The following is a 25,171-nucleotide window of genomic DNA, read 5'->3' as shown; positions in this document are numbered from 1 at the left end:
TCGTGGGAGCAGATGCGGCGGAGGCGGAGGAATTGGGAATAGGGTTATAACATTCTGACTGTTTTCTATCACATGGAATGTTTTGTTTGAATATCAGGTCTTCATGGCGTAATTAGCATTAGCCCTTTCCTTTCTAAGCATTCAATCGTCAAACTGAAGGTATAACATTGAAGATGATGTAAGATTAAAGAAAAGACTCATAAAGTGATCAGATATTGTAATAAATTTGAAGATTAAGGATATTTTAGAATAATACAGCAAGAAAAAGCTATAAGTAAAGGCAGAATAGAATATGAATGCTATCTAGCAAGAAAGATAAAAATAGATTGTAAAACCTTCTACATGAAGTAAGAAAAGGGAATATTTGGCTAAGATGATGTGGATTCATTACAGGGAGAGTTAGGAGAAGTTTTAATAGCGAATAGAGAAATGGCATAGAAGTTAACCGATTATTTGTGTGACCAACCACATCCCTATGACACCCCTCTCACCCAATTACAGAAACTTTCAAGTACTTCTGATACCCTGAAGAATTCACTACTGCCAGGATCCTGCAGAATGGACTGGTATTGTTAACATATTTAAAAGGCTATTGAACAACAAGTTAAGCACTGTCAGTCTGGAGCTGTCCTGTGAGGTTTTTGTTATTTACCCAAGATGTAACAGACAAAAGATAATTGGCACCCATCTTTGTGGGCAGGGGCATGGAGGTCCTGGTGGACAGGCTGGTGCAGACATGGGATGTCCTGTTGCCTCAGGGCCAGCACTGAAGGCCATGACACCTGGCTATGCCAGTCTTCAGTGCAGTCTCAGTAATCTGGGGAAATACACAGCACTGTCGGAAGAAAGCTCTTCACTCCAATACCTCACTCTTTCTTTACCCACCTCCGAGCAAGGGGCAGGTTCTCTCACTCTCACTATTGCTGGCAATATCATCTTTCACTCCCTGTCACCCAGACAAATTCCTGACTCTACCGACCCTACATATCCTCTGTGCTAATTACTCACTTGGGACACCTCCCCGTCTGCACAAGAAGCAACAAGTGACACTCACTTTCATTTCCCTTAATCCCTGCTTCTCTCTCATTCCAGCAGGGAAAGAAGGCAGAAAGAGTTGACAGGTGGTGGGCTGCCCAGCATTTGGTTTTTCACCCCTTATGTGAACAGGATCCTGGCAGAATGCCTTGAGCAGCTCACTGACTGTATTCGAACCTCTGGGCTAGTACACAAGGCTGCAATTGGCTCACTGTGCCAGGACCGTCCACAACAAGGTTATTTCCTTTGACTTTACTGAGGACTGCTGACAACAATGAACCAAGCTTGCTGGCTTTGTTTTTACACTAAATGGCATGGTATTACAGCTGTCCCGTCAGGATGGTATCTCTGGCTGAGGGGGCAAGACACAAAACAACAAATTAAGGCAAAGTCGGAATCTAGGTGCTGTGAGCATCCTGATAAGCACTGAGTGAATGAGCACTAAGATTCCAAACAAATAGCCCGAGATACAGCCTGCCCAGTTCACGAGCTCGCTGCAAGTCCCTGAGTGCACAGCATACTTGCTACAGTATTACACTGATAGTTCAGTTGTACCCTAAGGTGCAGTACTGAAGTGCAGATGCAGACTGTAAGTGGCTCAGAGATGGGCCACGAGAATTCTTAGGGGCTAGCATACTTGGATGCCATTTCCTATGGAGATGGGATGCATGTAGCCAGTATCCATGAAGCATGCCCTAAGATGCTGGTGTCTTGCATCTAACATAGAGGCCCTCTGCACCATTGGCAAGCTGAAGTCACCAGGTACCTACTTTGACTTTGATGTCAAAAATCGTCAGTGTCTAGATTTCTTGTAGTAGTTGGGAGGATAGGAAGCTGCATATTAATGAGGTGAGATATGCTGCTATTAGGGTTATTAATCAGCAATGAACCCCATTAATAGGCTTCCTAGCAAGAATCTTGCGTCAACAGCAAGAACTTTGTTAAAAGATGCACTGATTTGCCTCTGACATCAAGAGGGGCCTTGCATGATTCTGCCACATTTCTCACCATTTCTTGTCATTCAGCTCCCTGTAAGGTTTTACCAAGTATTGGAGAAATTAACCAGGCTGAAAGTTGTTAAATTTCCCAAAAGTCTACATCTTAGAGTGTAAAAGGAAGTGCCTACAGAGATGGCGAATGCATTGGTAATCAACTTCCAAACATCCATCGATTCTGGAATGTTTGCTGAAACTTGAAGTTTGCAAATGTCATCTCATATTTAGAAAAGAGCAGGAGAGATTAAACAAACTGGGCATGCTTTCTCTGGAGTTTCAAAAAATGACAGGTGATTGTGTTGACACCTGTAAATACTGAAAGGGATAGACAGAGGAGATGTAGTTAAGATGTTCCCCCTGGTTTTTGATTCAAGAACCTAAGGATATAATTTAAAATGAAATGGGATGCCATTCTGGACCAAGATTAGGGAGCAAGAAAATTGGCTGCACCAAATCCTGAAATCTGAAAATTTAAAAGAAATCTCTACCACAGGCTTAACCAGATATCAAAGATCTGCTGTCATAGCGATCTATGATATAGAAAAAGATCTTTAATCCTATCATGTGTGGAGTGATAGAGTAATACAGCAAGGAAACATGCCCTTCATCCCAAGCTGGCCCATGCTGACCGTGATGCCCACTCAGCTAGTTCCAATTGCCCGGATTTGATCCATATCCCTCTCAACCCTTTTCATCCATGTACCTGTCCAAATGTTCTTTAAATGTTGCTATTGTACCTGCCTCAACTACTTTCTCTGGCAGCCCATTCCATATACGTACCACTTTCTGTCAGAAGAAGTTGCCCCTCAGGTCCTTCTTAAATCATTCCCCTCTCACCTTAAACCTATGCCGTCTAGTTTTCAATTCCCCATCCTTGGGAAAAAAGATGATATTCATTCATCCTGTCTATGCCCCTCATGATTTTACGGATGCCCCTCATTCTCCTATGTTCCAGGGAATAAAGTCCTATCCTGGCCAACCTCTCCCTATAACTCAGGCCTACTAGCCTTGGCAACATCCTCATAAATCTTCATTGCATACTTTCCAGTTTAACCATGTGTTTCCTGTGATAAGGTGATCAAAACTGTACACCATACTCCAAGTGTGGCTTTGCCAATGACTTACACAAGTATAAGATAACGTCCCAACTCCTATGCTCAATGTTTCGACTAATGAAAGCCAGCATGCTAAATGCCTTCTTCACTAACCTATCCACCTGTGAGGCCACTTTCTACGAACTATGTACTTGTACTCCTAGGACCTTCTGTTCCACAAAACTCCTCAGGACCTTTCCATTTACTGTATAAGTCCTACCTTGGCTTGACTTTCCAAAGTGAAACACCTCACACTTTTCTGTTTAGAATTGCATTTGCCAATCCTCAGCCCACTTTCCTATCTGATCAGGATTCCTCTGTAATTATTGATAACTTTCCTCACTGTCAACAATACCTCCTAATTTGGTATCGCCTGCAAGCTTACTAATTGTGCCTTGTACTTTCACGTCCAGACCATTTATGTAAATAACAAATAACAAAGGTCACAGCACCGATGCCTGTTGCACACCGTTAGTCACGGGCTACAGCCTGAGAAGCAACCTTCAATCATCACTCTCTTTTCCTACCATTGAGCCAATTTTGAATCCAGATAGCTAGATCTCCCTGGATCCCATGTGACCTAACTTTCATGCCTAGCCCGTTGTGCAGGACCTTATCAAAGACCTTACTAAAGTCCACATAGACAACTTCCACTGCCTGACTCTCACGCAACCTCTTGGGTACCTCTTCAAAGAACTGTAAAAGATTTGCCAGCATGACTTGCTGCACACAAATTCATGCTGACTATCCCTAATCAGACCTGACTATCCAAATGTTGGTTGATCCTTTCAATCAGTATCCTTTCCAATAACTTGCCTACCACTGATGTCAGGCTCACTGGCCTATAGTTCCCTAACTTGTCTTTGCTACCCTTCCTAAACAATGGAACAACATCAGCCACCTTCCAGTCTTCTGGAACTTCACCAGTGGCTAAAGATGAAGCAAAAATCTCTGCCAGGGCCTCTGCAATTTCTTCCCTGGGCTCCCACAACTTCCAAGGATGGACTTGATCAGGTCAAGGGGTTTTATCCACCTGAAGCTGCTTTATTCTGCAAACACCTCCTCTCTGTTAATGTGTACGTGGTCCAAAATATTCCTACTTGTTTCCCATATTTCCTTAGCATCCATGACTCTCTTCTCAGTAAACACTGAGGAGAAATATTCATTAAAAATCTCTCCCATCTCCTGTGGCTCGACACCTAGACGGCCATGCTGATCTTTAAGGTGACCTATTCTCTCCCTAGCCACCCTTTTACTCTTAATATATTTGTGCCAATCAAAAACAACCTCCTAACTATTCTAAGATAATAAAATGTGAGGCTGGATGAACACAGCAGGCCCAGCAGCATCTCAGGAGCATAAAAGCTGACGTTTCGGGCCTAGACCATTCATCAGAGAGGGGGATGGGGTGAGGGTTCTGGAATAAATAGGGAGAGAGGGGGAGGCGGACCGAAGATGGAGAGAAAAGAAGATAAGTGGAGACGAGAGTATAGGTGGGGAGGTAGGGAGGGGATAGGTCAGTCCAGGGAAAATGGACAGGTCAAGGATGTGGGATGAGGCTAGTAGGTAGGAGATGGAGGTGCGGCTTGGGGTGGGAGGAAGGAATGGGTGAGAGGAAGAACAGGTTAGGGAGGCAGAGACAGGTTGGACTGGTTTTGGGATGCAGTGGGTGGAGGGGAAGAGCTGGGCTGGTTGTGTGGTGCAGTGGGGGGAGGGGACGAACTGGGCTGGTTTTGGGATGCGGTGTGGGAAGGGGAGATTTTGAAGCTGGTGAAGTCCACATTGATACCATTGGGGTGCAGGGTTCCCAAGCGGAATATGAGTTGCTGTTCCTGCAGCCTTCGGGTGGCATCATTGTGGCACTGCAGGAGGCCCATGATGGACATGTCATCTAAAGAATGGGAGGGGGAGTGGAAATGGTTTGCGACTGGGAGGTGCAGTTGTTTACTGTGAACCGAGCGGAGGTGTTCTGCAAAGTGGTCCCCAAGCCTCCGCTTGGTTTCCCCAATGTAGTGGAAGCCACACCGGATACAGTGGATGCAGTATGCCACATTGGCAGATGTGCAGGTGAACTTCTGCTTAATGTGGAAAGTCATCTTGGGGCCTGGGATAGGGGTGAGGGAGGAGGTGTGGGGGCAAGTGTAGCATTTCCTGCGGTTGCAGGGGAAGATGCTGGGTGTGGTGGGGTTGGAGGGCAGTGTGGAGCGAACACTGCAGTTCCCATTATCACTGATACAATCCTAACTATTCTAATTTTTTTTTCAAGCACTAGGCCCGTTGCCTTGGTCTGTCCATTTTCTACCTTTTTCAAGGTGGCCTACTGGCTGCAGGTGTAAGTGCCAGCAAAAAATGGTGAATGAATCTTAACTAATTGGAAAGATTAGTTTCCTTTAAGTATGTCCTCATTTAATGATGCATTGAATTTTCTTGTTATAGCCCCAACTATAACAGATGTCCACCTGGTTTCCCAGTTTCAGTATTCAAATGTAGAAATGTAGTTTGTAGAGATATAAACTAATGAGGTGACTATTGCTTCAAAAGGGAATATTTTTGGATCGTGGAATCTGATTGTTAAAGGCATTTCTGTGGAAAATTCATCAATTAATGATGATTGACAATTAACAGGCTGGTTTTGTTTAAATTTTAAACTGGACAGGATATGGCATTGGCCTGAGAAATAAATCAGCAATTGGTAATCACCTATTTTGTGGGGTTGAAGCAGACGCAGTGTGTGTACATGTCATGTCAGCGAAAAACAGAATCATACGTATTAATATATATAGTTATACGTACACAGTGCAATATTCTGTGAGCCCAGCTGATGATCCTAAATTAGTTATCAGCAAAATTCTTTGCACACTCAGAGTTATCCACCAAAATTTTAGAGTTGTCTCCAGTGGTGGACGCAGTGTTATAAACTTTGCAAACCCAGGCTGGATGGGTACTGTTCGTAACTTGCTTGTGACAAACATTCAAAGGGATATGCAGTTTTGATGCACTCTGCCTGAATCCATTACACCTGGACAGAAATTTATTTACCACACCACTTTCTAATGATAGGCAGAACATTTTCTTGGCTTGACTGTAGCATCTTTTTAGTGGCAAACACCACTTGTGCTGCTATTGTTTAGTGGCAACATAAAACAGCTGGCTTCACCTGTTACTTAAACTTTTGAAACCCCTTACCAGAGTAACATGAGGTGGACAGGCACTTTTCAGGACACAGGCGATTGCTTTAGCACCTTCCATTACTTTTCACAAAGTACAACACAAAATGGTATAATTGGCGTAGTCATTATCATGCAGGGGTTTTGATGCACTCTATTCCAGCACTAAGTTTGCATGGCGAACAAATGGCTCAGTCGCTATTTATGATGTTATCAATACAACTATAGAATGTGGAACAACAGGAATCTCAATGTGTATACTACAGAGTGAAGGTCAGCAACATTCAAGGACTATTTATGAGGGTATTTTCTTGAATTATTTTCTTTTCAAATTCACTGCTTTTGACTGTCTGATTTCTGGAAAATTTCTGGTAGTCTTATTTCAAAAAAAGTGTTAATGCTAGCAAAGAGGAAAAAATATATAAGGGAGACTTAGAGGCACCAACAGCAGAGTAACCCATTTGATTTATGTTGGTGATGATGTGCAAGCTTTTGTCATTTGTATTCCAAATTGCTAAATTTTTGTTAATTGCCATTTAATATTAGATATAGCTAATTTAAAGCACTACAAATTTAGTTTAATTTAGTTTTGTTATTTTAAAATTAATGGAAAAGTAGTGCTGTTTTAATTCCTATGGACCTTTTGTGGTCCAAAGGTTCATGGGTTGTGTCATTAATGCGAACACAGACAAAATTTGGACTAAGGTTAAAAGCAATTAAAGAACGTGCAAAGTCATAGAACTTATGTATAATGGGTCATTCTAAATGTAAAAGGGCATGGAAAGACACTGCAGAAGTATCTATGACTAGGTTCTGAAGAAGGATCACTGGACTCGAAATGTTGACGCCGATTCCTCTCCACAGATGCTGCCAGACCTGCTGAGCTTTTACAGCAATTTCTGTTTGTGTTTCAGATTTCTATCATCCATGTTTTGTTTCTCTGTGAATAGGTGTTATGAACAATGGACGACATCTTCTCCCCGCAAATGTACAGAGTGCTATAATCTTCAGTTGTTACTTGTAAATGTCTGATTACAATATCGTAATGTATTAGCTCTTATACTCAAAGAAAAATTCTGACTGTTACCAACATGGAATCAGAATTGGATTATCACAAAGACAGTCAAAAGAGACTTCAAGTCTGTTTCAGATATCATGAATGCATTTTTCATGTTTGCTTTCATTGGTCAATGCATTGATTGTTGGAATAAGGGTGTCATGTTGTGGCTGTAAAGAACATTGGTAAGGCCACTTTTAGAATACTGCGTTCAATTCTGCTTAGTATTATTGCACATCCCAAATAACTGTTGAGAGTGCGGTGATGAGCTGTCTTCTTGAACCACTGCAGTCCACGGTGGATAAGAACACCACAGTTCGGTTAGATCCAGAATATTGCGAGTCACAGTGAAGGCTCGGTGATTGAGCTCCAAGTCAGGATATTGTGTGACTTAAAAGGGAACTTACAGGTTGCAATGTTCATGCATATCTACTGTTCTTGTGCTTGTGGACGCGAGAGTTGAAATGTGCTGTTGAAGAAGTCTTAGGTGATTTGTTGCAGTGAATCATGTAGATGGTACATGGGCCTGCTATTGTGCATTGGTGCCATCATCAGTAACCGTCCACACTCCTGACCTTATATAAAAGAAAGCACCCCGGGGATCTGCTGTGATGATTTGCCATCTCCTGTGAAGGCATCCAATACGGCTCCAATTGTAATTCAGCAAGTTAGTTTGGTGTCCAACAGCCACTTTCATACAGAAAATCTTGACAACTGAACATTTCCGATATTTTGTATTATGATCTTTGTATTATCATCATTTGGAAAGCTTGTCTTTATCTTTCTGTTAGATTTATTCTGCATCTCAACTTTTCCTCAAGGATCTACAACGTTAAAAATAATCAGTTATCCTGCTGTGCTAGATTTATAAACAGTGAATAGCAAGCTAATGATATTAAATATAATTGTTCATGACTTGCACTTCAATCCTTTTTTTCAGAAGAAGCTTCTAAAAGAATGCTTAAAACTAGGCAAATAAGATGACCCTTTTAAATTTATGACTGCATTCCATGTTTGATTGTTGACACAGTGATATTATTCCAATGTTGTAATGCAGCTCGTAAGTGCTCAATCATGTGCAATGGAAAAAGAATAACAGATATGTCATTCAAATGTTGTGATAATTTTGAGGCAACCCACTACAGTATTTTCAATCATAGAATCCCTACAGCGTGGAAACAGGCCCTTCAGCCCATCAAGTCCACACCAATCCTTAGAACATCCCACCCCAACCCAGCCTCCTGTAACCCACCTAATCTACATATCTCTGAACATTACAGGCAATTTAGCATGGCCAATCCATCTAACCTGCGCATCTTTGGACTGTGGGAGGAAACCAGAGCGCCCAGAGGAAACCCATGCAGACACGGAGAGAACGTGCAAACTCCAGACAATCACCCAAGGGTGGAATTGAGCCCGGGTCTCTGGTGCTGTGAGGCTGCAGTGCTAATCACCGTGCTACCATGCTTTACACAGATACATCAAGAATTTTTGAGTTTGGAAGGATTCATCAAACTATTACCCACTTTGAAAAACTTGTACTCATGGAGTGCTGTTAATCTGCAAAACGTAAGGTCAAAAGCCTTTGTATGAATAGTATAAAACAAAATATGATACTGAACTACATTAGATATTAGGTCAAATTAGCAAAAGCATGGTCAAACTGGTAGGTTTCATGGAAAAAAGTGAGTTAGAGAGAGATGGAGAGGTGTAGGCAGGGTGCTCTAGATCTTAGGGCATGGGTAACTGAAGATGTAGGCACCAAAAGCAGAGGCAGTGTAGAACAAAGGCGTAGTGATTGGAGCAAGGGCCAGACGATCTCATACTCGACGAGATACATCTGGCCCTCATTCCAATCACCACAAAAAGAATGGACAAAATACCAGTGTTAAAGAAGTACAAGTGTCTTGAAGGTTTGTGGGGCTAGAAGAGATTACAGGGATAGCTTGATGTTGTTTTGTGCCTTACTATACGAACGTCCAAAAGAAATAGCCAGGCTCTTCTTGAGATGGATAATTGTAGCCTATTTACAGTGTTTGCCTCTTTTTCTCAGCACTGTAGGGATTCTGTGAAGCTACAATATTATTTCTTTGTGCACAGCATTTGGATTCCATGCCTATTGATATCTTTGTACATTACATACATGCTGCTGACTCACTACACAGACTTCTTTGCACACACAGAGTGAATGAATGTAAGGCAGGTAACGCTATGCCACAATGATAGATGAAATACCTGTCTTAAAGGTGCAGTCATTTTGATCTGTACCCCGGGCCATAATTCAACAAGTGGTACACATTCTGGTTATATCCATCAGGTACAATCTGAGAACATTTTGATAGGTTCATTGCCACCAGTCCTTCTCATTGATATTAGTCTAAATTACTGATAGCAACTGGGAGAGGGTACCCACACAAAGTCTCCAGTATAAGAGAGACTCTGTTTTGATAAACAGCGGTGGTATTACATAGTACGTAATAGCTAGTTACTCGACATTTGAGTTAAATGAAAGTCTCTTGTGAGACCTCAGTCTGGACATAAAAGGAAATATACATTATGTTCAGCTACATAGAAATTGGCACTGGAGAACTGGTTAGCCAAGGTGGGAGTGTTAGGGTTTAACATTTCATGGAAGAAATGCCGCTAAAATACACAGGGCATCCCCAAATTGATGAGTTGTCCCCTTCCATTTCCTTACTGTCTTGAATCCTTTTCAAAAGCGACTTAATCTGGGACGGGTTTCTTGCCTGCCACTGCCTAGTCTTTAATGGCAATGTCAATTAAATGGGCAATAAATTAACTGCCCTTTCATTGGCTATCAAGATGGCCCATTAGAGACAATTCATAATTGCCTGTGAATCCTTGCACAATGTCACACGGTTCAGAGATGAGTGTGAAGATCCAAAATAATAGCTAAAACTTCTGCATCTCTTTTGGATCTTGGAAACATACTATAATATAATAATTAATCATACTTCAGTGCCCTTCATGCCTTTCAAATTCTAGCTTAAACAAGTTCCAACATGAGCAAATTTCGACAACCCACACAGAAGTTCATCCACCCTGCCTTCACCAACCCCAAAAGCATTCAGCTTTAACTCTTCAACCTCCTTAGTGAAACTTTCTACAGACTTGTCCCACATGACCTCCCTGTTATCGTTCCCACCCTACATTATAATCAATACTTTGCTGCTTGCGCTCACGACCAATCATTAACACATTAGCTAGTTTAACTATCTGCTTCTCCCTTCATCCTTTCACCAGCTTTGAAAGCTGCCTCAAATCTCATCTCTTCATGCAAACTTTCAGTCATCACACATAATGACCATAAGACCCAGCATCCATTTTTCTTCTGTGATGTCTTGAGAAGTTTACTGTGTTTAAGTTTCTCAAAATACAAGTTCTTATTTTAATCGAGTAGTCTGCAAATCTGTTACTTGTAGACGCCAGGAGATCTTTGATGTTCCCATATTGGAAGCTAAAGAATATGTTTTTTTTATAATGACAGGGATGCTACATATTTATATGTTATAATTTGGACAAGGATTTGATGCAGCACAATATCCAATGTCATTTCACACTAAAAGACAAATTTCCCTCTTTTGTTTACTGAGGCACTTTAATAGTAATCAGCTACATGATTTAGAATTATTTTGTACTGTTTCTTGAAGCTGACATGAAGGTGTTAATATTCAATACAAACTCACAATTCCTCATAAACATCCTGCATACGCTTTTACAGAACAAAGAATGATACAGCACAGTACAGTGTGCTCTCTCGCACACTGTGCTTCCTGCAGAGACTCAACTTCCATACCATTGCTTCTGATATGTATTTTTTCCCCTCAGCAAATATTACCCACACAGGTAATATGGTTGATGGTACTATCCACCATGGCCAATCCATTCCTGATACTTCCACTCCAATAAAGGTACCACTCATCCTTGTCTTGCGGTCTATCATCATCCAAAATTTCTCCCATCTCCAAGATCATGTGAACACCAAACGCATCTTTCCGTGCCCTCTCATTTCAGTGTCCCTTAGCGATTATTCACTCTGCGACAACCTCTTCCACTCATTGGTCACTCCCTTCCCAACAATACTTTCCATACAAGTGCAGGAGATGCAACATATGTCCTTTCACCTCCTCTCTTCTTACAGTCTGAGGCCCAAACATAGAACAGTACAGCACAGTACAGGCCCTTCAGCCACGATGTTGTGCCGACCTATTATCCTATTAAGATCAAACTACGCTGCATACACTACATTTTACTATCCTCCATGTGCCTATCCAAGATTTGCTTAAAAGTTTCTAAATTATGTGACTCCACTACCATTACCAGCAGTGCATTCCACACGCCCACCACTGACTGTGTGAAGAGTCTACCTCTGACATCTCCCCTATACCTTCCTCCAATCACCTCAACATTATGCCCCCTTGTAATAGCTATTTACTCCCTGGGAAAAAGTCTGTCACTATCCACTCCATCTATGCCTCAATGTAGTAAATTACATTTGCGATTCACAACGTGGCCAACTCAACATTATGGGACCCTAAAGTGGACTGGGTGATCATTTGTAAGAAAAAAGTGTACAAGCATGACTTTGTGACTTGTTATTTCAATTATCCGCAGTTGCCATTCCATTTTTTCTGTCTAAGATCTGCTGCAATATTCCAGCAAAGTTCAATGCAAACTCAAAGAGCAACTCTTTATCTTTCGACTTGACACTCTACAGCCTCCTGGACTCAATATTGAATTCAAAATCTTTTATTGCTGCCATATCTCTCCTTTACCTGTTCATGTTGCATTCAAATAGCTGCTGTATTAAGCCATTTGTTGTTCAATCTTTTTCCCCTTTACCATGAAATATTTTGTAAGTTGATCTCTCCTGCCTCTACCCTACTGCAGATTTGCATTTATTTTCCTTTTCCCCTCCACCCTTCCCAAATTCCATTTAACTGGCTTAAAAGGGTTATATTTCTGTCTTCCTTTTGTTTTGACTGAAACCACAAAGCTTTGTTTCTGTTCTGGATCCTGCCTGACCTGCTATATATTTCCAGATTTTGTTGTTCTTATTTAAGAGTGTAGGGATTTGCCCAATCACCATTGTAATTAGTCCAACTGTGGCCATGTGCTGCATTTGTCAGCGATCGATTCCCATTTGGCTGCTGTTCTGACTGTTTCTCAAACTCTGTGCATCCAGCTTTGGAATGGGCTGGCAACTTCTTTATTATTTTGCGAGCTGATGTGACAGAGGCAGAATGTGAGCTGTTTGAAATTTGCTCCATTAAAATGTTTGCAAGAGAAGTACCTGAATGGGCTACAGTAAAGTACCTTTTGATAAAAAAAACTGTGTAACTGAAACTGTCACCACATTTATCCCCTACTTTCTAATTCTGATTCATTTCCTGATTATTTTTGCTGTCTTTTCTCCCCTCTGTTTCTCTCTACTGTCTTTATGTTTCTCACGTTCCTGTTCAGTCTGTGCACTCCTGGGTGAAACATGATGCACTGCAGCTAAGATTAGCATTATTAAACCAGCAATTGAAGGAGGGTCAAGCAAAAAATGCTGTTGACTTTCTCATCTCATTGACAAATCAATTAATTCCTTGATAGTTGATGTGAAGCTTCTCAAAATGTAAAGTTAAGGTGATTGTATTAATTGGAAAGAAGAAAATTGCTACAGATGATGAATGGGATCGATAGTAATTGGCAAATTTTAATTCAGCACTCAGAATTTCAAAAGAAAGGAATTTAAATTGGAACTCATTTCTAAGGAGCTGCCCCACCTTTGCAGTCTTTTTGAGAAATTTTCACATTATGGTGTTGTGTTTAAAAAAGGGGCAATTTTACCAGCTATTGTTCAGATCTATGATGAATAGATGAACATTAAATCTGTAGAGAGTAAGGACGTGGAATTATCCCCACATTGAATATTATCCCATCATGTGTCAGGCATAGCGGTTACTGAACTAGAATTTCTGAACATCTTAGAATCTCTTTTCCAGTCATCTCCGGTTGAACCTCCAAGAAGCAGCTGATAAAAGTTTAGTATGTGATAATAGAAGAAGAAACTGAAATATGTTTCTGTTGGAGGGCCCAGGAAAAACTGATTTCAGCCCTGGCTACGAGAAAACTGATAACATTGTAAAGATTTTGCTGTAGCGGAGCTTCAAACTTATGTACTGTTTGGGCAGTACGGTGGCTCAGTGGCTTAGCACTGCTGCCTCACAGCATCAGCAACCCGGGTTTGATTGCACTTCGAGTGACTGTCTGTGTGGAGTTTGCACATTCTCCCTGTGTCTGCATGGGTTTCCTGCAGGTGCTCCGGTTTCCTCCCACGATCCAAAGATGAGCAGGGTTAGGTGGATTGGCCATGCTAAATTGTCTGTAGTGTTCAGGGATGTGTGGGTTAGGTGGGCTATAGGGGGATGGGTCTGGGTGGAATATCTGAAGGTCAGCGTGGACTTGTTGGGCTGAAGGGTCTATTTCCACACTGTAGGAATTCTTTGACTCTGTTAACAAAACACTTTAAAACCTTTTAGAGCAAAGAGAATCTGTTCACTGGGTTGTCAAATATATGATTTTGATGGTGTGCAAGAGAAATCAAGGATCTGGGATCTGAATGAACAGACCAACCAAATTGTATCTCTTTAGCCAATCAGATTTAAGTGTTGAGAAATGGCCAGAGGAAAGACTGAAGAAGGGGATGGATTAAAGATTTTCAATTCAAAGTCAAATAAAAGAGAAATAAAGAGATGGTAAGAAAGGTTGAATTAAGAAAGTGAAGAAACTGAAAGGAAAAGTTGGAAATTTTGCATCTATTTAATCTTCTAAAACAAAAATTCAGAACATGAAATATTGAGAATCCACATTCACAATAGTTGCAAAGTTTGATTGCTCCCACTTATGCAAATTTCACACGCATAGCCTGTTGCTGGTGATGCAGAAAGAAAACGCCTTTTCTCACAAACTAATAACCTAGTGACGTAATTAAGACAGCAACCTCTGGATATTTAAGTGTGACCATGCATCTGTCCAAGCAAAATCAGGCCCATTATTTACAGTGGAAATGCACGACTTCTATTACTCTGTAACTCTGTTAATCTCTGTTACTGAACGTCAGTGGAACAACAATGTATTCACTTGTATTAAAGAGTGAATCTGCTTTCAACCAATATATCTCAAAAATTAATGGAAAAATGTCATTGAAACTTGGTTCACAGATGTCACAGGGTGACTCAAGATAAAAGTGATATTTTTTAGTGACAATACGGATCTGGATTGTGGAATTCATGAAATGATCTATTAATATTGACAGACGGGGTGGTTTTAACTTTTCAAAATAATGTTTTATTTTGAACATTGTTGTTGTTTCAGAGCATTGTGGAATGCTATAGCTCCAGAGTTAGAATGTGAATACTCATAATGTGAGGAATACTTTCAGAGCATGTTGTTAGATATGGACTTGCCTGAAGCCTCCTCAAAGAGACAGTAATAATAGTTTTCAGCCTTGTAATATCAGGCAGGGGAAAGATGTAAGGAAGAACTATGTCATTGTTATGAGATTGAGTTAACACAGTCTGGTAGAGGTATCCAGTCTACTCCATGTTCTCTTCAGCATTCTCACTATGTGTTTAGATGTAATTTAAAAGCTGAAATCATGAATTGGGACAGCTGTCACTGCGTATTTTATCAAATTACATTTGCAACTTTTGCACAATTTAAATACTTGTTTGTTCTGTTGTAGGTTGGTAGAGCTCCACGGTCCACAATTTTTCCCTTCCTTACTGATACGGTATAGTTTATGTCCAGAAGTACGCAGCAGGAGACTTGTCCATAACAATAATGTTCCCTCCTTAAACAAAATCCCATGTTGAGCACTTAGCATTTCCAACATAGAGGACATGGCAATGTTGCTGCATTTTACTTGATGTACAGCTGCTCCACACTAATATGATTTTTGTGCAGGATATTGTGCTGTAGTGAATGCCAATGATATTTCGCCTCAGAATGAGGGTTCATATCCAATCAACTTGCAAACTGAGTTGGAGAAACAACTTTGTGAAATCAATCCACAGCTGGGCACCTTAATAGTCAGCACTATACATGTACTTGAAAATCATAAGAAACATAGATGCACAAAATTGATCCTTGCATATTACATGAAGGGATCCTTTTTTGGAACAAGCTTGGATGGTCTCACTTCTTCTCCTTGTAGACTGAAAGTTTATCATGAAATAGTTGATAGCTGGTTGCAATGGACAAATGCATCTTTACTTAAAACTAATTTCAATCTAACTTTTAAAAACATTGATAGATGAAAAGCAATTTTGGATCAGTTTTATTGCATTAATAATATCACAGATGTTTTAAATGCTTATTTAGCAATTTGCACTTTGGATTTGATTTATATACTGTATGACTGGAACGAGCTAAACTGATATTTTGTTATTTGAACTTTCTACATTGGATATAACCAAGAAGTTATGAAAGAATTCTCTCATTCTTAAAATGTAACTTTTTTTCAAAAACAAATTTCAGTGATCAAGGGACAAATCCTGAGAGTTGGTAGCAGCAACATTGTGAAGAGTGGGTAAAATATAGTTTTTTAACTGTGGGCTAGTAATACCCCATGTGTCTGCTGCATGGTTTTTCAAGGTGGCTAATGCATTGGTTTGGAAGCTGCTTTTGAAGGAGCCTGAGCAACTTGCTGCAATACATCTTGCAAATGGCAAATATTGTTACTGCTGTGTACCATTGGTGGAAGGAATGAATATTTGACACGGTGGATAGTTGTTCTGGATGAGACAAGGTTCTTGAGTGTTATTGGAGCTGTACTTGCCTGGACAATTGCAAAGTATTCAGTCATACTCCTGACCTGTGCTTTGTAGAGGCTGAAAAGGCTTTGAGACATCAGCATTATGACTGACTCAGTCATCCATCAGAATATCCACCCTCTGAGCTGCACTTGTAATTACAGTACTCATGTAGCTGCTTCTGGCCAGTAGTAACTACACGATGTTGAAAGTTGCCATGTAAGGTGATGCCAACACCATTTGGTATCATGAAGAAGGAGTTAAACTTTCTCCTACTGAAGATAGCCATCGCCTGGGATTTGTGGAATGCGTATTTTATTCCATTTAGCAGCATGAGCCAGAATGTTCGGGTCTTGCTGTATATGGACACTGATGGTTTTCATTATCTGGGGAATTATAAAATGTATTGAACAATGTTGTCAATGAACATCCCATTTCTGACAGTATGACAGAGTGAGGGTCATTGATGAAGTATCTGAAATGGTTGAGCCAAGGGCACTGCCTGAGGAATTCCTGCAGTGTTGGACTGGAACTGAGATATTTGGCCTTCTACCACCTTGATGTCACTCTCAAGAAAATGCTGTCCTGGTATCAGGGACAGGCACTCTCTTTCCTCTCACCTCTGGAATTCAGTTATTCTATCCATTGACAGCAGTGAAATCTGGACCGTTGTAGCCCTAGTGGAACCCAACCGAACACCGCAAATTATTGATGAAGAAATGCTGCTTGACAGCCTGCCATTGGCTTCTTCCGATACTTTGCTAATGGTTGTGAGTGGACAGGCCACTGGTTGGTTCGTTTGGATTTGTCCAGATTTTTTGTCAACTAGAAGTTCAAGGTCAATTTTCCATACACTCTATATCTGACTAGAAAATGCTTGGTGCTGGCTGTAGAAGCTGAATTCTCATGTCCAAGAGTGAAAGGAATATATGAAGTACAGGGGAAACTTACAAAGGTAATTAGGAAAACAAGGAGAGTGCATTAGAAAGCATTGGCAAGCAAAATAAAGAAGAACTCAAAGGTTTCTTTAAAAAGATACTTATAAAGAGCAAGAGAATAATTTGGAAAAGAGTAGGATCCTTTCAGGGCCATAAAGGTAATCTTTGTGTGGACTTGGAAGATGTGGGAAGAGTCCTTGATGAATACTTTGTGTCAATCTTCACAATGAAAATGGATGATGCATGTTTAGATATCAAGATAGAGAAACATGAAGTGTTAGAAGGAAGTAACGCAAAGAAATAGGGGATACTAGAGCATTTAGCAGCCTTAAAAGTGGATAGATCAGCAAGTGTGGCTGTGACCTATCCCAAGTTATTGAGGGAGGCAACGGAGGAGATATCAGGAACTCTGGCAGTGATTTTCAAATTCTTTGTGGTCACAAGGTGAAGTGCCAAAGGATTGGACCACTGCTAACATCACCTTATTATTAAAAAGGATGACTGGGATAGACCATGAAATTACAGGCCAGTCAGTCTAACCTCTGTGCTGTGGAAATTATTAGAAAGAATTACAAGGAACACAGATTAGTGAGGTGCAGAGCTGGATGAACACAGCAGGCCAAGCAGCATCAGAGGAGCAGGCAGGCTGACGTTTTTGGCCTGGCCCAAAACATCAGTCTTCCTGCTCCTCTGATGCTGCTTGGTCTGCTGTATTCATCCAGCTCTGGAGCTTGTTTTCTCAGATTCTCCAGCATCTGCAGAACCTGTTATCTCTGAAACAGATTAGTAAGGGTTAGTCAGCATGTATTTGTTTAAGGGAAGGTTGAGTTTGACAAATTTGGTGGAGGTGCTAAACAGGAGTGTTGATGCGACTAATGTAGTTAGCAAGGATCTTAGCAAGGATTTTGATAAAGTCCCTCATGGCAAACTAGTCAAGAAAATAAGAGCTCATGAAATCAAAAGCATAGAGGAATTGTTACATCCAAAATCAACAGAAAAGCCAGAAACAGAGGGTGATGATAGAGGGATATTTCTGAGATTATCAGACTGCTTCCAGTGGAGCTCCATAGGCGTCATTAGCCAATGGGTATATATAGATTTGAGACAAGAGGTAGAAGACTAAGATGAGAGCTGAGGCAAAAAAACACTCTTTCACTCATAGGGTGAGGGGAGACTAGAACTCATTGCCTGAAAGTGTTATTATGTCAGAAACTCTTGTAAGGGAGCATGATTAGCAGGTTTGTGGATAACACCAAAATTGGTGGAATAATTGACAGTAAAGAAGCTTATTTAAGATCACAAAGAGATCTTGGTCAATTCAGCCAATAAGCTGAGGAATGGAAGATGGAGTTTAATTTGGATAAATGCAAGGTATTGCATTTTGGTAACACAAACAAGGGCAGGATTTAAACAAATAACAATAGGGCCCTGGGTAGTGTCATAGAATAGAGAAACCTAGGGGTTCAGGGACATAATTCTTTGAAAGGTGTGTCACAGGGAGACAGGATGGTGAAGAAGGTTTTTAGCACTTTTGCTTTTATTGCTCAGAGCTTTGAATATAGGAGTTGAGATGTCATGTTCAGGTTGTGCAGGATGATGGTGAGTCTTCTTCTGGATTACTGTGTGCAGTTCTGGTCACCTTGCTGTTCTATGGCTGTTATTAAATTAGAGACAGTTCAGAAAAGACTTGTCAGGATGTTGCTGAAATGAAGTGTTTGCGTTATAAAATTAGGCGAGATAGGCTGGGACCTTTCTTCACTGGAGCGTAGGAAGTTAGGGGGTGACCTTATAGAGATTTATAAAATCTATGAGAGACATAGATAAGGTGAATAGCAAAAGTCTAGGGTTGGGGAGTACAATACTAGGGGATATATTTTTAAGGTGAGAGGAGAAAATTTTAGAAAGGATATGAGCTGCAACTTTTTTACAGCGGGGTTGGTATGTGGAATGAACTGCCAGAGGAAGTGGTGGGTGCAGCTACAGTTACAACAGATAAAAGATATTTGGATAAGTACATTAACAGGAAAGCTTTGGAGGGATATGGGCCAGATGCAGGCCAGTGGAACTAGTTTTCTTGAGTCAGTGTATATTAAATGGAGTGAAGGGTTTGTTTCCATGTTGTATCAATCTATAAGTCAATCAGTTTAAGTATTTGGACATTCATTTGTGTCGCCATAGCCTCTGGAGCTATGGGCCAAAAGCTGAAAGTGAGATTAGTATAGTCAAATCTTTGTTGAACAGTCTGGATGGCCCCCTTCTGTGTTGTAAATGTCTAGGAGTCTGAGAGTCTAAAGCAAGGTATTTGAGGCAGGAAATTTGTGAACTCAATGTATCTGCCTCAGTTTAAAGGCCCAGTTCAATCCAATCTTTTGCTCCAAGAGACCGTGGTGGTATTGAGTCTGGCGCAACAATTCCAAAAGCAGATTCTAGTTGACCACCTGGGGGTTTCAGGTGAGCACTGAGCTTGGATGGATTGAAGGACTCAGTTGCCTTCATCTTTCACAATTGTTCAACATCCTACTCGCCCCTAATTTCATTTTCTTGCCACACATGACCTTTGTATAATCCTATTGCCCTCAAACCTTCCATACCAACTCATTACTTGCGCCTACCCCATAGCCACAAAACCATTTTTGACCATGGACAAAACTCAGGCAATTAAAGAAAATCCGACAACACAATATAGTCTATCTTCATATAAAATCAGTTGTGAAAAATATTCTCAATAAACCCACTCAAAGCTTTTAAATCTCCTTAAGTGCTTAATTGCTTAAAACTAAACAACTTCTATTCAGATATCAAATAAAAGAAAACTAATCCTTTGATAGTGTCTATAAACTGTCAAACAAACTGTGAGCTCAGAACCTCCTGCTGAGATAATTGTAGATTTCAAAACTCTACAAATAATTCATAATAACTTAATAATAACACTTGAAGTCACATCAATCAAGAACTCAACTGAAACTGCTTGAGCAGGTGGTAATGTTTTATTATAACTTACACCAATTAGCCTGTCAGTCAAAATCTCAGTGAAGATTTTTTTTAACTTTTATTGAGAGCTTAAGGATTTTGTTTAAATTATGATGATTAGGGGATTTAAAAAGACTTCAAATGGTGGCACGTAAAATCAATTTTATCTTTCTTCTGAGTTTTTATCTACTCCATCAATGTATGACTCCAACACTGTGAAAAAGTCAAAATGGAGCCTTGAACTCAGCAGTCATGTCAAATTTTGGTGTGAACGTTGGAGTTCCCACCGGTGTGAATCTCAGCCTGTCTCCTTCCCTGCCAACAAATACTGCATCTGTGACAGATGTGTGTCGACAGATTTGCTAGAGTTCTTTAAGCGGGTTTAAACTAGTGGGACAGGGGAGTGGCAACTGGAACAATGGGCCAATTAAGTGCAGGGACTTGGGACAAAAGACAGACTGAAATATACATAGCACAGAGTAAGAGCAAGCAGAGGGAAGTTGCAGGGCTCAGAGAAGACTCACCTTCATCCTGCACAACCTGAACATGACATCTCAACTCCTATACTCAAAGCAAAAAGAAAACAGATAGATCGATAAACTAATAGCATGGGTTACTGCATGGAATTATAATGTTAGGATGGAGAGCAATTTGTTAGATGTGTCCAGGAAGCCTTTTTGAGATAGTATGTAGACAATCCAACTGGAGAGGAGGCCACACTAGAATTGGTATTAGGGAATGAGCCAGGACAGGTGATTGATACTTCAGTAGGCGAGCATTTTGAGCTTAGTGACCATAACTCCATAAGATTTGAAGTGGTCATGGCCAAGAACAAGTGTGGCCCTCAGGTGTGGTTTTTTAATTGGGCAAGAGCCAATTATATCCGATTTAGACAAGAACTGGATAATGTGGACTGGGAGCAGTTATTTGAGGATTTTTATGCTTGTATTAAAAAAAATAGGGTAGCAAAGGAAAGAGTAGGCCCCCTTAATGACAAAAGAAGGAAGTTATGCATGGAGCCACAGGAAGTGGGAAAGATCCTTAATGAGTACTTTGTATTATACCAAGGAGAGGGACCTGACTGATGGTAAGGTCAATATGAGTGTGTGAATACCCTAGAGAATGTCAATATATTAAAGGAGGACATTTTGAGTACCCTAAATTGCATTAAGGTAGCCAAGCCCCAGGGCCAGATGAGATCTATCCCAGGTTGTGTGAGAGGCAAAGGAAGAAATAGCTAGGGCATTAGCAAATGTCTTCACATCCTCCTTGACTGTAGGCAAGATTCCAGAAGATTGGAGATTAGCCAATGTTGTTCCCTTGTTTAAGAAAGGAAGCAGGGATAATCTATGAAATTATAGGCTAGTGAGTCTGGCATCTGTGGTGGGGAAGCTGTTGGAGAAGATACTGAGGGACAGGAGATATACACATTTGGAAGACAATGGACTAGTTAGGCAGCATAGTTTCATCTGGGGAGGGTCACGTCTCACCAACCTGATCAAATTTTTAAAGGAGTAACAAAGATAATTGATGAGGGAAGAGCTATGAGTATAGTCTACATGGACTTTAGTAAGGCATTTGATAAAGTCCTACGTGGCAGATTGGTACAAAAACTAAAATCAGATGGGATTCAGGGGTGGTTGGCTAGATGAATACAAAACTGGCTTGATCATAGAAGACAGAAGGTAGTCGTGGAAGGGTGTTTTTCAGAATCGAGACCGGTAACTAGTGGTGTTCCACAGGGATCAGTCTTAGGTCTCGCGTTGCTTGTGTTATATATAAACGATCTGGAGGAAAATGTGGGTGGCCTGATGAGTAAGTTTGCAGATGACATGAAGATTGGTGGTGTTGCAGATAGTGCTAACAATCGTGAAAGGATACAACAGGATATAGATAGATTGGCAACTTGGGCATAGAAATGGAAGATGGAATTAACTCCAGACAAATGTGAGGTGATTCATTTTGGAGGTGTAACTGATACTGTTAGTGTCAGAGCCCTTAGGAATATTAACATACAGGCAGAGCTGGGCACGCAGGCCCGCAGTTCCCTAAAAGTAGCAATGCAGGTGGCCAAAGTGATTAAGAAGGCATATGGCATGTTTGCCTTTGGCTGGGGCATGGCATACAAGAGTTGGAAAACTATATTGCAGCTATATAAAACCCTTGTTAGCCTGCATTTGGAGTATTGGGTGCAATTTTAGTCACCACACTGCCAAAAGGGCATGGAATCTTGGAGAGAGTGCGCAGAATGTTCACCAGGATGTTGCCCAGTCTTGAGGGCATTGGATATGAAGAAATGTTAAAAAGATGAGGATTGCTTTTACTGGAAAGACAGCAGCTGAGAGGAGACCTGATCGAGGTTTACAAAATTATGAGAGGCATAAGTAGGGTGAATGGTCAGAGGCTTTTTCCCAGGGTTGAAGTTTCAGTTACAAGGGGGAATGGATTCACGATGACAGGGCAGAAGTTTAGGGGAGATGTGCAAGGAAAGCTTTTCACCCAGAGAGTGCTAGGAACCTGGAATGCACTGCAGTGGAGGTGGTGATAGCAGGCATGTTGACGACATTTATGATGCAATTGGATGGTTACATGAATAAGCACGGAATAGAGGGGTACAGACTGAATAAGGGCAGAAGGTTGTTTTTTTAGTTTAGCCAGGGCATCGTGATTGGCATGCTTGGAGGGCCAAAGGGCCTGTTCCTGTGCTGTACTTGTTGTTTGTTCTTTTTATTACATCCAGATGCCAACCAGCATTTTTAAAGGTCCATATTGTGTTCCTGACTCTGCAAAAATCTGACCTCTATGGAAGTCTGGAATCTTCACTAATAACATCCTTCACATCAATGGGTGCAACTACTATAGTTTTTTTAAAAAAAGAATGAACCATTCACCTGTAAATCTGTTGCATGAAAAAGCATGCAACCAATGTAAACCTCTCTTTTGTGCTCTTAGTACTTCTGATGCTTGTCAGGTATTGAAATCGTTTTTGTTTACTATCTGCTCCTTTCCCCTTTTTGTTGTCCTCACAGGTCACTCTCCACCACATGTCCTCTTTCAGCTTGGAGAGCGGGACGACCTGGGGCGAGGACTTCTCCATGACTGCTGTCATTGTCACTCTGTGATTGATTGGCGAAGAAGGTGCAATTCTGGTAGGGCGACAAGCTTTTCCTCCTTTCTCATTCATTAGATTTAATTTGGTGACTAACAGAATGTGATGCACAGAAAAAGTAATTTGGCCGTGCAGACCTGTCTTCATGTGGCCCTCCACTCATCTGTCTTTCTATCTCTCTTCATTTAATCCTACCAGCATTACCTTCAGTTCTTTTCTCTTCCTCTGCTTGCCCAGTTTCAGCTCAAATGTATTTTTTATCCCAGTTGCCCCCAGCCACTCCATGTGGCATCAAGTTCCCCAAGCTGACAACTCTCAAAGTTAAAAGGTTTCTTCTAAATTACTTAGTGGATTTATGATTTTGCGGTTCGGCACAGATTTTGGTATCTCCCACCATTGGAAATCTTTATGCCTATGATTAACTTCAAGTTGTAGTACGGATATAATAACAAGCTTCTCTCCCCCTCCACACTCAACTTTTTATTTTTTTTGCTTCGGAATATTCTCAATCCAACTACGCACTGTTGGAAATCACTAAAGAGCTTCTGAGTGCAGGTAAAATAATACGGTATGAAAAGCTACTTGTACAGAAAGAATTTGTTTCTGAAAATTCTCTGATATCTGTTGATAAAATTATGATAATCTAAGGCTTCATAACAGTCATTAAACTTTGAATTTTTCATTAACAGAAATATGTCATGAACTTGCTCAGCTATCATGAATGGTTCTGTATACCTCGCTCCCTTGAAATTTTGGATTACCATTAATTTATTGTTGTTATGTATGTAGGGCAAGAAATGCTGATTAAGGCTCATGTGCAGTTGCGGTGGGGGAATTTACAGCTCAATTGTTTAGGCATTAAACCTAAGTGGTCAAGGTGAAATTTGCAGCAACCTTTTTTTTGAACGGAACTCAATTCATTGTATCTACTCTTCCTATTCCCCCTTCTACAGTTTGAAAAATCCAGTCTATTCAGGCATTCTTTACAGAAATACTCTTCATGTTTCTAGGGAAATTGCGTCATGTCCTGGGAGGCCTCAAAAAAAAAGCCTGTCACCTGGAAAATTACTCTTTGAAGATGTTCGTCCTCATTATCTCTTCCAAGATATTGCATGGGCTGATCACTAAACTACAACAGCGATATGATTTTTCGCTCTAACAGTGCATTTTGTACCTGATGTGGCAATGCTTATAATCACTCCTGTAACATAAGAACTAGACGTAGGTAACATGGTACTGAAAAAATCAGCAGACATTTATTGCTAACAGTATGCCATGTTTCCCTAGTTAAGATAGAATCTGAGATCTTTATAACCTTTATAACCACGATCTATGATATATATTGATATCATGAGCATATTTCTTGAAGATATACTACACACCAATGCTTAGACATAAGACAGCAAGTACTTTGTGTGAAATCTTAGTAGGAACTCAAAACCTGTCTGTTTCAGGCTTGACATCTTTCCAGACCCAATGTGAAAGGTTTTCTGATTATCCCAGTTTTGTTGGGCCCAAATTAATAAGTTTGATTTACTCCATAGATTTGAGATTTAAAGTCATCAGAATTTAAGAGACAATGCAGTGTAGAGCTGGTCCTGACCCAAAATGTCAATTCTCCTGCTCCTCTGATGCTGCCTGACCTGCTGTGTTCCTCCAGCTCCACACTGTGTTGTCTCTGACTCTAGCATTTGCAATTCTTGCTCGCCCTGAGAATTTAGGAGAATTAGCTTTGTGCATTTGAATTTTTTTTTATTGGCAACATGATCATACTTTCAACCTGTGTAAACTTCATTCATTTCAGTTAGTTTATTGGGAAATTTGAGCTGCTTTGCATCAGCCACTGAAGCTCACTGATGATTTCACTGTGACATGTTGCTATTCAGCACTGTGGGTGGATGACGCTCTTTTTGTACTTGAATATATGGTGGCGTGTTTGTGCTTCTAGTGGGCCTGAATTGAATAATGCTAGTTTAGAATGAAT

At 40.6% G+C, this 25,171-nt stretch overlaps 1 protein-coding gene across 9 annotated transcripts in view; it reads left to right on the top strand.

Moving 5' to 3' along the window:
- The window catches only part of dlgap2a (discs, large (Drosophila) homolog-associated protein 2a), an 894,975-nt gene that overhangs the window by 387,329 nt on the left and 482,475 nt on the right, over positions 1 to 25,171 (top strand). For 7 of the 9 annotated variants that reach the window (XM_048531787.2, XM_048531786.2, XM_059645590.1 and 4 more), the window contains one exon: positions 23,108 to 23,227. The exons of the other annotated variants lie outside the window; for them this stretch is intronic. In XM_048531787.2, coding sequence (XP_048387744.1) covers positions 23,108 to 23,227 — 120 coding nt within the window. The remainder of the gene's footprint in view (positions 1 to 23,107; positions 23,228 to 25,171) is intronic. 9 annotated transcript variants of the gene reach the window in all.

Source organism: Stegostoma tigrinum, chromosome 4 (genome assembly GCF_030684315.1).
Source record: "Stegostoma tigrinum isolate sSteTig4 chromosome 4, sSteTig4.hap1, whole genome shotgun sequence".
NCBI lineage: Eukaryota > Metazoa > Chordata > Chondrichthyes > Orectolobiformes > Stegostomatidae > Stegostoma > Stegostoma tigrinum.
Note: the sequence above shows the minus strand (reverse complement) of the source record. Positions and strands in the feature narration are given on the sequence as shown.